Raw genomic sequence first — 15,363 nt, forward strand, 5'->3', positions numbered from 1 at the left:
TTATTAAGTTAAAGGCAAATTTTCCTGAACATCGGATTCAAGAAATCCGGATGGACAATGCTGCTGAATTTACATCTCAGACATTCAATGATTATTGTATGGCCTGGGTATTTAAGTTCAGCACTTGATACCATATGTCCATACCCATAATGGTTTGGCTGAGTCACTAATCAAGATGATTGAACTCATTGCAAGACCATTGTTAATGAATTGCAAATTGCCTTCGTCGTGTTGGGGTCATGCAGTTCTGCATGCTGCTGACCTTATACAACTATGACCTACTGCATATCATACTACTTCCCCAATACAAATGGTACATGGAAATCCTCTAAGTATTTCTCATTTGCGTAAATTTGGCTGTTGTGTATACATCCCAATCTCACCACCTCAAAGAACAGCCATAGGCCCACACAAGAAAGTGAGGATCTATGTGGGATTTCAATCTCCATCGATCATAAAGTAATTAGAACCCTTGATAGGGGATCTATTTACGGCCCAGACTGCTGATTCTATTTTAGCAGGTAAATAAATTGGAATACTCAAGGTGTTCCAGGTACTGATCCACGTACTACAGAAACTGACCCGCAAGTTCAGAAGATTATACATTTGTAGAGACTTGCAAATAAACTGCCAGATGCATTCACTAATTATAAAGGTGTCACTAAATCCTTCATTTCTTCTAGGAATACACTAGAAAGAGTGGAAGTACCGAATAAAACCACTCAACTCCCAGAGAGGAGAAGTATGGTGACTAAGCGTTGTTCTGTTGCTAAGAAACAAAGAAACTACTGAATGCAGACAAAAACCAAGAGAATGCACTGTATCAAGTGGATTTTGATGATCCGTGACCTAGCTCGGATGTGCGCATTGCCGAGGCTGGGACATCGCAAAACCCTAGACACATTAATTTGGGAAATTATGATGAGTCTTTAAAGGGAGATGAAATTGTCATCAACTATGTTGAAACTGGTGAAACCTATGATAGAAAAGCCCCATTGTCGACATATATTTCTTCGAGAAAACTACTAAGGATCTTCAGAATGATCTAGATTCTAAGACCATATGGTAGAATGCACAAAGCGCTCGGATTGGATCAAGTGGAAGGAATCAATTGAAGCGGAGTTAGCTTTGCTTTAGAAAAGAGAAGTTTTCTCGGCTGTAATGCCTATACCACGTGGTATCTTCCATGTGGGATACAAGTGGGTTTTCATTCGGAAACAAAATGAAAATGGTGACATAGTGAGATACAAAGCAAGGCTAGTAGCACAAGGGTTTACGCTAAGACCCGGCGTTGATTTCAACGAAACTTATTCACCAGTTGTCGACTCTGGAGATTAGAATGCATGAGTGGTACATGGTGGCTAGCAACAAGTACAAACTCGAGGACTTCACATTTGTTGTGCCAATAGATGCATTTTCGAGCAAAGATAATATAGATCATGTGCGACATTTATTCTTTGACGATTGTTGTCGTTGTACCACCGACAAAGGATGGAAACCAACTACTTAACCCTCTTTTACATGTAAGTACCTCTAAATCAACTATTTGTTAGTTCTGTACATGCACACTTGTACTTACAACTTAACAAATGTATTCTTAATCACACAATGCTATTCTTATATGCAGTGCATACCATTTTTATTTGAAAGATCTTGGCGGTGAACATCTAGAGGACAAGCCTAATTTGACAATATCATTATTTCCATTTGATGACAAACAACCTCTGGGTACTGGTCCTGTGCGGTTATTATGTATGCGAATGGTTATTATGAAAGTTATGTAATTCCCATCGGCTGTCTGATAGCCGACGTTGATTTTCTTGTTCCCATCGGCCTTTACCGAAGCCGACGAGAATTATTCTAGCCGACGGGAATTATCTGGATTTCTGTTGTGGTTGCAATTTTTATGTTTTATTATTGCTCATTACATTACTCTTACATAGCACTACTTGCTTTTTTGCTTTCATTGCTGGTTCCTAAATCCATGATCAATGCTAAATGGCTAGAAAAAGATATGGTTACCATCGGTGTGGCTAAGGTTGTAACAAACTTGCTTTGCTTTGCGTGCCATGAAGTTCTTCATCAAAAAGGGCTATTCTACAACAAAAATGGAAATTTGAAACACCTCCCATAACTAAGTTTGTACATGCTAGCACACAATGTTTAGGCCTTTAGTTTGGTTAACATGTTATGTGAGAGTGGTACTTCAGATGATGTTGAGATGTATATGGAACTTGAGATGATGTATCTTATTGTGATTTGGTGCTAATAATACTACTGTTATCATTCTGTGAATGTGATTTGTGATGTGTATGAATATGTATATTATTTTATGTATGAATCTGTATATTGATTTGTTATGAATCTTGTATATTGATTTGTATGAATCAGGATACAATCGTTCTGTATATTGATTCTGTATATTGAAATTATAGTCAGACTTATATTTAAAACTGCTTGTGATGTGTGGTTATCATAAGGTGCTAGGACTAGAAACCGCATGTGATGTATGTCCAACACAAGCGGCTAGGACTAGAAATCGCTTGTGATGTGTGTCTATCGCAAGCGATTCCTTTGTCCAAAACCGCTTGTGATGTATGTCTATCACAAGAGGTTTTAGATTGACCGCACGAGATGTTGTTTACATCACATGCGGTGCACTACAAGCAGTTCCTGAAACCGCCTGTGTAGAGGCTAACTGGATTGCTTATATAGAGCTTTATTACAGCAGTGTCTTATATGGAAATGGATTTTTTTTCTAAATTAGAATAGTAGTCTTACACGGTAATTTGGATGCAGCATTACAAAATAGAGCCGGCACGCAAACGGGGTAGTGTAGCAAACTTACAAATTGGCTAAGGAAAGTAATTCAAAATCTAGTTTTTTCCTTCATTTTCTAGCTACATTAAATGTACCAGATAACCAAGTCAATGTTCTAGTTATAATTTTTAATTGCCGCAAAGTTTAAAAAGGAAACTCGCACATTTTTGTGTTTCGTGATATATTTTGATTACAAGATTTTCTGAATTGTTGCACTTGGTCCTACACTAAATTGATGATTAAGAAAAGGTTCACTAATTAATACGAGAACTCCCAAGAGCCAAGCCTATGCCAGACGAGCTAACATATAGAAAGGTAAAGAAACATATAGATAAATAGATAGATAGATAGATAGACACATAAAGAAAAAAGATAGACAGATAGATAAAGGGATATATATATATATATATATATATATATATATATATATATATAAGAGATAGATACATAAATCGAGATAGATAGACAAAAGCTAGATAGACAGACAAATAGACTATGGACTGCATATATATATTGGCCACATCTTGCAGCTTTCAAAAGTAACACATTGTTAGTATTAGACACTTTCTAGTTCATCACCCATGGCAAAGTTCTTCAACTACACCATCATCCAAGGACTCTTGATGCTTTCCATGGTACTTCTGGCATCGTGTGCTATTCATGCACACATAATAAGTGGTAATCAATGAATTTGATATATTCTTTATTGCGGCAAATTAAAATTATATATACATGTATAATATTGATTCTAACAATATTGTTGGTAATTTGAATGATCTTTATTAGGGGAAACTGAAGAGGTTAGCAACACAGGGAGCCCGACAGTGATGGTCACGATGGGGGCAAACCGAAAGATAATTGAAGATAATAAAAATTTATTGTGCTATCTAAGGGCTCTAGAGTACTGTTGTGCAAGGACCAGACAATGCTATGATGACATAAAGAAGTGCTTGGAGCATTGCCGTGGTTGAAAGGTGTAATAAAGGATATGCTTTCTTTGGATCTTAGTTGGTGATCAGAAAAATGTTCTACCAATTCATGCATGTACCAAAGGATAATATAAGCTGCTCAAAAAATCGTGGTTAATTAGAGTTTTTTGTTGGAAAAATGATAACTTCCTTACAAACATATACCAAATTAAAGAGACCCTCTTAATGCATGATCTATCTTTTAATAAAGAACATATTCCATAGTAAAAACTTGTATTTATCACTTCTTCAATCCCACGTATTATATTTTTTATTTCCTGCTTGGCCTCATTTCTAGAATTACGCTAGTAACTACTTCATGGATGGAATTATTTCCCACATCTCTACTACTATAATACAGAAGTTTCTCCATGTGTCAACCATGTCACCTCTCCCCTTCTTGCTTTATGTGAAAATAAGATAAAATTGTGCACAACAAAGGGTTTAAACCTTGGTTGTTAGATCTACATTCACACCCATCAAGTCAACAGAGCCTACTTATTTTTGTGTTTTATATTCTATACTCAAACATAATATAGATAATTTTACAAAAATAAGGGAAACAAATAAAACTGATCCATACTAGGCCTAGCCCGCTGTACCACAATTAAGGTCCAGGCAGGACACAGTGATCGGGCTAGGTTAGCACATGTTGGTGTACAATTGTCGGGGACCATAATTAGGGGTACCCCCAAGACTCCTAATCTCAGCTGGTAACCCCCATCAGCACAAAGCTGCAAAGGTCTGATGGGTGCGATTAAGTCAAGGCTCGGTCCACTCAAGGGACACGATCTCGCCTCGCCCGAGCCCAGCCTCGGGCAAGGGCAGCCGACCCCGGAGGATTCACGTCTCACCCGAGGGCCCCCTCAAGCAACGGACACCCCTTCGGCTCGCCCGAGGCCCAGTCTTCGCCAAGAAGCAACATTGGCCAGATCGCCACACCGACCGACCGTATCGCAGAAGCATTTAATGCAAGTATGGCCTGACACCTTATCCTGACGCGCCCCCCTCAGTCGACAGAGCCAAAGTGACCGCAGTCACTTCGCCGCTCCACTGACCAGCCTGACAAGAGGACAGCGCCGCCTGCATCGCTCCGACTGCTGTGCCACTCGACAGAGTGAGGCTGACAGCAGCCAAGTCCGGCCTCGGGCGCCATAGGAAGCTCCGCCTCGCCCGACCCAGGGCTCAGACTCGGCCTCGGCCCCGGAAGACGACGAACTCCGCCTTGCCCGACCCCAGGGCTCGGACTTGGCCCTGGAAGACGACGAACTCCGCCTCGCCCGACCCCAGGGCTCGGACCCGGCCTCGGCTCTAGAAGACGACGAACTCCGCCTAGTCCGACCCCAGGGCTCAGACTCAGCCCTGGCCTCAGCTGACGGTCTCCGCCTCGCCCGACCCGGGGCTCGGACTCGACCTCGACCACGGAAGACAGACTCGACCTCGACCTCGGAGGAGCCTCCGCCTCGCCCGACCCAGGGCTCGGATCGACCACGTCACAGGGGGGCCATCATTACCCTACCCCTAGCTAGCTCAGGCTACGGGGAACAAGACCGGTGTCCCATCTGGCTCGCCCCGGTAAACAAGTAATGATGGCGCCCCGCATGCTCTGTGACAACGTCGGCTCTCAGCCCCTTACGGAAGCAAGGAGACGTCAGCAAGGACTCGACAGCCCCAACAGCTGTCCTTCCGCAAGGCTCCAGCGCTCCTCCGACGGCCACGACGTCACATGAACAGGGTGCCAAAACCCCTCCGGCTGCCACGACGGCATGTACTTAGGGCACTAGCTCCTCTCTGCTAGACACGTTAGCACCCTGCTACATCTCCTATTGTACACCTGGGCCCTCTCCTTACGCCTATAAAAGGAAGGTCCAGGGCACTCGCAAGGAAGGTTGGCCGCACAGAGAGGACGGGACGGCGCGTGCAAGCCTCTCGCTCCCTCCCACGCGGACGCTTGTAACCCCCTACTGCAAGCGCACCCGACCTGGGCGCGGGACAACACGAAGGCCGCGGGTTTCCCCTTTACGCCTGTCTCCCACTGGTTTCCCCCCTTCACGCTCCATCTCACGCCGACCCATCTGGGCTGGGGCACGCGGCGACAATTTACTCGTCGGTCCAGGGACCCCTCGGGGTCGAAACGCCGACAGTTGGCGCGCCAGGTAGGGGCCTGCTGCGTGTTGACGAACAACTTCCCGTCAAGCTCCAGATGGGCAGTCTCCAGCAACCTCTCCAGCCCGGGACGGTGCTCCATTTCGGGAGTCTCGAGTTCATGTCCCTCGACAGCAGCTACGACATGATACTCCTTCCCCCGCCGCGCGACAGCGACAATGGCGGCCGACAACCCGCCCGCCGGCGGCGGAATCGACGACGTCTTCCCCACGTGGCGGAAGAACAACATTCGGGTTTGTCCCGTCGCCTCCCCCGCCGACGGAGGAGGAGGCGGGGCAACCAAGGCCAAGCAGGAGGCGACACCTCGTCGGCTGTCGAGCGAGTCGACGGCGTCGGCGCCCCAACGGGGGACACGTTGGGCATCGACCTCGCGTCTGAGACGAAGACGAGCGCCGTTTCCCCGCAACACGCCAACTCCAAGCGGACGGACGACGCCAGCACGCTCGCAAAGGTCTTGCTGGGCGTCACCCTCGTACCCAAGACGACGGTGTAGTCTACCCCTGACGCGACTCCGTCACCGCCCGTCGACCAGGAGGTACCGACCGATTCCCATCTCGTGCCTTTTGGATTCAGCCTCGACCCACCAAGCGACTTCGCTTCGGTGGAAGCCTTCATAGAGGCATGTCCAAACCCTCCGGGGTACGGTGTGCGGTCACCCTGGGACCGGCTGAGGGCCGTCTCGACCTACGGGCCCTCGGGTTCCGAGGAAGATGACGAGCCCGACTTTTGTTGGTATTTCTCCGGACTTGGTAACCCCAGTGCCATGCGGGACTTCATGACCGCGTGCGACTACTGCCTTTCCGACTGTTCTGACGGTAGCCGCAGCTTCAGCGACGAGGACTGCGGCCCAAGTCGTGAATGTTTCCACGTCGATCTAGGGGGTCCCGGCAAAGGAAACCATCTTGGTATACCGGAAAACGGCGATCCCACTAGGCCTGCGCCTCGCGTTGACATCCTTCGGGAGCTAGCCGTGGTCCCAGTCCCTGCGGGGGGTCAGGACGCACAGCTTGATCAAATCCGCGAGATGCAGGCCAGGCTCGACGAGGGAGCAGGAACACTTGAGCCGTTCCACCGGGACATCGGACAGGAATGGGCAGGCCAAGTTCCGGCCGGAGAAGCGCGTCATCTACACTACGGCATCCAGCACCGCATTGCCGACGACGTCAGGGCAAGGCCGCCACCGGCTTTCAGTGGGGTCGGCCAGAACCTGGCTGCAGCCGCGATACTTCTCCGCGCGATGCCGGAGCCATCAACTACCGAAGGGCGGCGTATCCAGGGAGAGCTCAAAAATCTCCTGGAGGATGCCGCGGTCCGACGGGCCGAAAGCTCTGCCTCCCGAAGGCAGGAGTACCCCTCGGAGCATCGCGCCGCGACTTCCCGATTCATGCGGGAAGCCTCGGTCCACAACGGGCGCACGCGCAACACAGCACCTGCGCCCCCAGGTCTCCTCAGCAACGAGCACCACCACCACAACCGTCGAACCCACCTCGATGAGAGGGTGCACCGAGGCTACCACCCCAGGCGTGGGGGACGCTATGACAGCAGGGAGGATCGGAGTCCCTCGCCCGATCCACCCGGTCCGCAGGCTTTCAGCCGGGCCATACGACGGGCGCCGTTCTCGACCCGGTTCCGAACCCCGACTACTATCACAAAGTACTCGGGGGAGACGAGGCCGGAACTGTGGCTCGCGGATTACCGGCTGGCCTGCCAGCTGGGTGGAACGGACGATGACAACCTCATCATCCGCAACCTCCCCCATGTTCCTCTCCGACACCGCTCGAGCCTGGCTGGAGCATCTGCCTCCGGGGCAGATCTCCAACTGGGACGACCTGGTCCAAGCCTTCGCCGGCAACTTCCAGGGCACGTACGTGCGCCCTGGGAACTCCTGGGATCTCCGAAGCTGCCGCCAGCAGCCGGGAGAGTCTCTCCAGGACTACATCTGGCGATTCTCGAAGCAGCGCACCGAGCTGCCCAACGTCACCGACTCGGATGTCATCTGCGCGTTCCTCGCCGGCACCACATGTCGCGACCTGGTGAGCAAGCTGGGTCGCAAGACCCCCACCAGGGCGAGCGAGCTGATGGACATCGCCACTAAGTTCGCCTCTGGCCAGGAGGCGGTTGAGGCCATCTTTCGGAAGGACAAGCAGCCCTAGGGCCGCCCGCCGGAAGATGTCCCCGAGGCGTCTACTCAACGCGGCACGAAGAAGAAGGGCAAGAAGAAGTCACAAGCGAAACGCGATGCTGCCGACGCGGACCTTGTCGCCGCTGCTGAGTACAAGAACCCTCGAAAACCTCCCGGAGGCGCCAACCTCTTCGACAAAATGCTCAAGGAGCCGTGCCCCTATCATTAGGGGCCCGTCAAGCACACCCTTGAGGAGTGCGCCATGCTTCGGCGCCACTCTCACAAGGTCGGGCCACCCGCGGAAGGTGGCAGGGCCCACAACAACGACATGAGGGAGGATCACAAGGTAGAGGAGTTCCCCGAGGTCCACGACTGCTTCATGATCTACGGTGGACAAGTGGCGAACGCCTCGGCTCGGCACCGCAAGCAAGAGCGTCGGGAGGTCTGCTCGGTAAAGGTGGCGGCGCCAGTCTACCTAGACTGGTCCAACAAGCCCATCACCTTCGACCAGGGCGACCACCCCGACCGCGTGTCGAGCTCGGGGAAATACCCGCTCGTTGTCGACCCCGTCATCGGCAACGTCAGGCTCACCAAGGTCCTCATGGATGGAGGCAGTAGCCTCAACATCATCTACGCCGAGACCCTCGGGCTCCTGCGGATCGATCTGTCCTCGGTCCGGGCAGGCGCGGCGCCTTTTCATGGGATCATTCCCGGGAAGCGCGTCCGCCCCTCGGACAACTCGATCTGCCCGTCTGCTTCGGGGCTCCCTCCAACTTCAGAAGGGAAACCCTCACGTTCGAGGTGGTCGGGTTCCGAGGAACCTACCACGCAGTGCTGGGGAGGCCATGCTACGCCAAGTTCATGGCCGTCCCCAACTACACCTACCTCAAGCTCAAGATGCCGGGCCCCAACGGGGTCATCACCGTCGGCCCCACGTACCGACACGCGTACGAATGCGACGTGGAGTGCATGGAGTACGCCGAGACCCTCGCCGAATCCGAGGCCCTCATCGTCGACCTGGAGAGCCTCTCCAAGGAGGCGCCAGACATGAAGCGCCATGCTGGCAACTTCGAGCCAGCAGAGACGGTTAAGTCTGTCCCTCTCGATCCTAGCAACGACGCCTCCAAGCAGATCCGGATCGGCTCCGAGCTCGACCCCAAATAGGAAGCAGTGCTCGTCGACTTTCTCCGCGCAAACACCGACGTTTTCGTGTGGAGTCCCTCAGACATGCCCGACATACCGAGGGATGTCGCCGAGCACTCGCTGGATATCCGAGCTAGAGCCTGACCCGTGAAGCAGCCTCTGCGCCGATTCGACGAAGAAAAGCGCAGAGCCATAGGCGAGGAAATCCACAAGCTAATGGCGGCAGGGTTCATCAAAGAGGTATTCCATCCCGAATGGCTTGCCAACCCTGTGCTTGTGAGAAAGAAAGGAGGGAAATGGCGGATGTGTGTAGACTACACTAGTCTAAACAAAGCATGTCCAAAAGTTCCCTACCCTCTACCTCGCATCGATCAAATCGTGGATTCCACTGCTGGGTGCGAAACCCTGTCTTTCCTCGATGCCTACTTAGGGTATCATCAAATCAGGATGAAAGAGTCCGACCAGCTCGCGACTTCTTTCATCACACCTTTTGGCATGTATTGCTACATTACTATGCCATTTGGTCTGAGGAATGCGGGTGCGACGTACCAAAGCTGCATGAACCACGTGTTCGGCGAACACATTGGTCGAACGGTCGAGGCTTACGTCGATGACATCGTAGTCAAGACGAGGAAAGCCTCCGACCTCCTTTCCGACCTTGAAACGACATTCCGGTGTCTCAAGGCGAAAGGCGTAAAACTCAATCCTGAGAAGTGCGTCTTCGGAGTCCCCCGAGTCATGCTCTTGGGGTTCATCGTCTCCGAGCGGGGCATCGAGGCCAACCTGGAGAAAATCGCGGCCATCACCAACATGGGGCCCATCAAGGACTAAAGGCGTACAGAGGGTCATGGGATGCCTTGCGGCTCTGAGCCGCTTCATCTCGCGCCGCAGCGAAAGAGGCCTACCTCTGTACCGCCTCTTAAGGAAGGCCGAGTGCTTCACTTGGACCCCTGAGGCCGAGGAAGCCCTCGGGAACCTGAAGGCGCTCCTCACGAACGCGCCCATCTTGGTGCCCCCCGCTACCGGAGAAGCCCTCTTGATCTACGTCGCCGCTACCACTCAGGTGGTCAGCGCCGTGATCGTGGTTGAGAGACGAGAAGAGGGGCATGCATTGCCCGTCTAGAGGCCAGTCTACTTCATCAGTGAGGTACTGTCCGAGACCAAGATCCGCTACCCACAAATTCAGAAGCTGCAGTACGCGGTGATCCTGACGTGGCGGAAGTTGTGACACTACGTTGAGTCTCACCCGGTGACTGTGGTGTCGTCCTTCCCCCTGGGGGAGATCATCCAGTGCCGAGAGGCCTCAGGTAGGATTGCAAAGTGGGCGATGGAAATCATGGGTGAGACAATCTCGTTCGCCCCTCGGAAGGCCATCAAGTCCCAAGTCTTGGCGGACTTTGTGGCTGAATGGGTCGACACCCAGCTCCCAACGGCTCCGATCCAACCGGAACTCTGGACCATGTTTTTCGATGGGTCGCTGATGAAGACAGGGGCAGGCGCAGGCCTGCTCTTCATCTCGCCCCTCGGGAAGCACCTACGCTACGTGCTGCGCCTCCATTTCCCAGCGTCCAACAATGTGGCCGAGTACGAGGCTCTGGTCAACGGGTTGCGCATCTCGACACCTCGACGCTCGCGGTGACTCGCAGCTCGTCATTGACCAAGTCATGAAGAACTCCCACTGCCGCGACCCGAAGATGGAAGACTACTGTGATGAGGTTCGGCGCCTGGAGGACAAGTTCTACGGGCTCGAGCTCAACCACATCGCCCGACGATACAACGAGATTGCGGACGAGTTGGCTAAGATAGCCTCGGGGCGAACAACGGTTCCCCCGGATGTCTTCTCCCGAGACCTACATCAGCCCACAATCAAGACCGACGACACGCCCGAGCCCGAGAAGGCCTCGGCCCAACCCGAGGCACCCTCGGCCCAGCCCGAGGCGCCCTCGGCTCAGCCCGGGCACCCTCGGCCCCTGAGGGTGAGGCACTGTGTGTCGAGGAAGAGCGGAGCGGGGTCACGCCTAATCGAAACTGGCAGACCCCGTACCTGCAATATCTCCACCGAGGAGAGCTGCCCCTCGACTGAGCCGAGGCTCGGCGACTGGCGCGGCGCGCCAAGTCGTTCGTCTTGCTGGGGGACGAGAAGGAGCTCTACCACCGCATCCCCTCAGGCATCCTCTGGCGATGCATATCCATCGCCGAAGGCCAGGAGCTCTTACAAAAAATACACTCGGGGGCTTGCGGTCATCACGCAGCGCCCCGAGCCCTTGTTGGAAACGCCTTCCGACAAGGTTTCTACTGGCCGACCGCGGTGGCCGACGCCACTAGAATTGTCCGCACCTGCCAAGGGTGTCAATTCTACGCAAGGCAGACCCACCTGCCCGCTCAGGCTCTGCAGACGATACCCATCACCTGGCCGTTTGCTGTATGGGGTCTGGACCTCGTCGGCCCCTTGCAGAAGGCACCCGGGGGCTACACGCACCTCCTGGTTGCCATTGATAAATTCTCCAAGTGGATCGAGGTCCGGCCCCTGAACAGCATCAGGTCCGAACAGGCGGTGGCATTCTTCACCAACATCATCCATCGTTTCGGGGTCCCGAACTCCATCATCACCGACAACGGCACCCAGTTCACTGGCAGAAAGTTCCTGGACTTCTGCGAGGATCACCACATCCGGGTGGACTGGGCCGCCGTGGCTCACCCCATGACGAATGGGCAAGTAGAGCGTGCCAACGGCATGATTCTGCAAGGACTCAAGCCACGGATCTACAACGACCTCAACAGGTTCAGCAAGCGATGGATGAAGGAGCTCCCCTCGGTGGTCTGGAGTCTGAGGACAACGCCGAGCCAAGCCACGGGCTTCACACCGTTCTTTCTAGTCTATGGGGCCGAGGCCATCTGGCCCACAGACTTAGAATACGGTTCCCCGAGGGCGAGGGCCTACGACGACCAAAGCAATCGAGCTAACCGAGAAGACTCACTGGACCAGCTGGAAGAGGCTCGGGACATGGCCTTACTACACTCGGCGCGGTATCAACAGTCCCTACAACGCCACCACGCCCGAGGGGTTCGGTTCCGAGACCTCTAGGTGGGCGACTTGGTGCTTCGGCTGCGACAAGACACCCGAGGGCGGCACAAGCTCACGCCTCCCTGGGAAGGGCCGTTCGTCATCGCCAAGGTTCTGAAGCCCGGGACATACAAGCTGGCCAACAGTCAAGGCGAGGTCTACAGCAACGCTTGGAACATCCGACAGCTACGTCGCTTCTATCCTTAAGATGCTTTCAAGTTGTTCATACACCTCGTTCACATACGAAGTCTAACCATCAAGGAAGGGTCAGCCTTGCCTCGGCAAAGCCCGACCCTCCCTCGGGGGCTAGAAGGGGGAACCCCCTCTGCGTCAAAATTTTCCTCGGAAAAAGTCTTTTCTGCCAGAACGTCTTTCGTGCTTTTCGGCTACTTCGAAAGTGGGATCCTGAAAACGACGGAGTACACGTAAGCAGCCAAGGCTGACCGAGCCGAGGGACTCCTACGCCTCCGGGATACGGATACCTCACTCATCACCTTCTGCGATAAGTAACTCACGCTCGGATAAGCGATTCCGCGGACCGAACAAGTCTTCACGCTCGAAAGCTCTTTTGCCGAAACGATTTTTCGTGCCTTCTCGACTATATCGATAGCAGAATCCTACGGACGAGTAAGAGTACATGTAAGCAGCAAGGCCGACCGAGCCGAGGGACTCCTACGCCTCCGGGATATGGATACCTCACTCATCACCTTCCATGAAAAGTAACTCTCGCTCGGACAAACAATTCTATTACCGACAGATAAGTCTTGATATTCGAAACAAGAGGAAAAGAAACGCAGCTTTACAACACAACGACAGTATGTTTGGGCCTCGGCGGCCGCAGAAAACATACGCGCGCTACAAGATAAACCGATCCTGCAAGCTCAGACCTTGACGGAGGGGGAGCAGCAGCACCCTCGGCGTCAACTACACTTTCGGCGAAGTCCGACCGAGCCTCGGACGGCAACGCGGTCGAAGGATCTCTGCTCCGAAGGACGACATCAGCACCGCGCCCGGGCCATCGCCGCCAGGGTCTCCTCCAGGAATCCGCCCCGAGCAGACGGCTCGGCCGGCCCGAAGCCTCATCTAGCTGTCCTTCGAGGACATCAGCCTGGCTCATGGCCTCGGCAACTCAACCCCAGCGCCGGTCCCGCCGGTGGATGGCCCGGTCAAGCTCCGGCCGACGAAGTCTTCTTTTCGAGCCAACTCTGCCTCTGTCCACACTGACACCGCTGCCTCCGGCTTCGGCTCATCGAAGAGCGGCCGAGGGTTCCTTTAACTAAGCAAGAGAAGCCTCGGGCAGCAAGGCCGACCGAGCCGAGGGACTCCTAAGCCTCCGGGATACGGATACCTCACTCGTCACCTTCGCACGAGGCAACTCACGCTTGGTGAAGCGGTTCAGATAGCCGACAGGCGAGTCCTAGTGCTCGAAATGAGGAAAAAACACGGCTCCGTGCCAAAAATACATACATGTTCAGGCCCCGACAGCCACAATGAACAAGACACCGGCACTCAAGGTGCCATTACAAACGGAACTCCGGTTCCACCTCCGCAGGCACGAACAACCCCCCACGATTGGAGGGCCTGCGGAGCAACAGAAGGCCGACGGATGGCTCGCCGCCGCCCGCTCCGGCAGCAGTGACAACGACCTCCGCTCCAGGTGGCCAAACTGCAGCGGCGATGGCCTCAGGGCGAACGCCGCTGCAACAATGCCCTCACCCACGTCCCCACTCGAGGGGCGAGGACAAGCTATCAAAGCCAAAGAGCCGGAGGCCCGAAGCGCGGATGGTGGCGGTGATCCCGTCGGCGACGAGGACTTCTTCAGCCGCCACCACCTCAGCGCCGACGACGGAAGCCATCTGCCCACCGGCAGATCCCCACTCGGATCCTCCCGGACGAGCGGAGCACCGACCTCCGCGCAGAGGCGCTGTACCGGGGCAAAGGCAGGACAGCCCCAGAACACGAACGCCGCCCTAGCAGCGCTCGACGTCTTGGGCGGTTCTCCGGTGCGCGCGGCGCGACAACCGCTCTTGCGGCAGGAGGGGCCACCAGGAGCTAAGCCAGAGCCAGCTGAGCCAGCGAGCCCAACGCGCTGAAGCTGGCGACGCTCGCCGCCGACCGGCCCCGCGTTGTCGAAGTCTGACCCTCCCGCTAGGCCGGCGAGCGCCCTCTCCCATGAATGCTGAGGGAGAAGGTGACCCATGAACCCGCGCGGGAGGTAGAGCTCCGGCTCAGCCTGGCCTCCGCCCCAGCCAGGATGATGAAGATCCTTGAAGCTGAGGGCAGGACCAAGATCGCAGCCCGGCTCGCTTCTCCCCACCACCGAACTGGTGGTCACCGTCTTGGGTGACCACAGGCGAGGGGATGCGGCCGGGCTGCCTGATGAAAATCCTTGAAGCCGAACGATGGCTGAAAGGTACCAACTTCCGTGAAGTTGCGTTCCTCCACCGACAGCAAGACGAAAGCGACGCGAGTGTTCCCCATCCGGGGGCTCGGAAGGTGGAAGGACGCGATACATGAGGGGAGTGCGAAGACATGGTTGCCTTCCAAGGGGATCACCCTCCTTTTAAAAGCAACTCTCCCCACTTGTGTCCTCAGCCGTCGCGGACTGAGTCTTCTCCAACACGCTCCAAGGTCTTCCCCCTATGACACGAGGGCTGGGTCCCACGCGTCATGCAAGCTGGCCTAGGGCAGAAGAAGCCAAACCGCCGCGCGCGGTGCGCGCAACTGCCCAGCGGTTACGAGCATTCCTCCACTTTCGCCCAGACCAGCGAGCGAAAGGGCGGACCGCCATGCAGGCGGCATGCAACCGCACCAAGGGGGCGCACCCTTTCGACTTTGACGCGTCCAGCATGGAGGCCCAGGCCCACACGTCATGTAACCGGCGCGCTGGTTGCTACATGCAAGAAACTGCACCGCCACTCGCGGCACTACCGTGCCTCCTCGACTGCGGAACCAGTACCGCGACTCGAGGCAACCCTGCACATGACCCAACAGTGCCAACCAGGCACATCGGTCACGGGCCAGTCAGTCGCGGGAGAAGGCACGACGGTCGATACGGCCAGAAATGGGCCGGCAGTAAT

General features: G+C 54.3%; 1 protein-coding gene across 1 annotated transcript; it reads left to right on the top strand.

Moving 5' to 3' along the window:
- The first annotated feature begins 3,279 nt into the window (after positions 1–3,279).
- LOC542024 (basal layer antifungal peptide) lies at positions 3,280–3,903 on the top strand. Its single transcript, NM_001111670.2, has 2 exons — positions 3,280–3,498; positions 3,607–3,903. The coding sequence occupies exons 1-2, from the start codon at positions 3,402–3,404 to the stop codon at positions 3,789–3,791; spliced, it is 282 nt and encodes a 93-aa protein (NP_001105140.1). The 5' UTR covers positions 3,280–3,401; the 3' UTR covers positions 3,792–3,903.
- The last annotated feature ends 11,460 nt before the right edge of the window (positions 3,904–15,363 follow it).

The sequence above is a fragment of the Zea mays genome, chromosome 10 (genome assembly GCF_902167145.1).
Source record: "Zea mays cultivar B73 chromosome 10, Zm-B73-REFERENCE-NAM-5.0, whole genome shotgun sequence".
Classification (NCBI taxonomy): Eukaryota; Viridiplantae; Streptophyta; class Magnoliopsida; order Poales; family Poaceae; genus Zea; species Zea mays.

What these genes read in the sequence shown, in the direction of transcription:
- LOC542024 (NM_001111670.2), top strand. Translation starts at nt 3,402, where the DNA reads ATGGCAAAGTTCTTCAACTACACCATCATCCAAGGACTCTTGATGCTT. An exon ending in TCATGCACACATAATAAGTG is followed by an intron (nt 3,499 to 3,606) that starts GTAATCAATGAA and finishes GATCTTTATTAG; the next exon opens with GGGAAACTGAAGAGGTTAGC.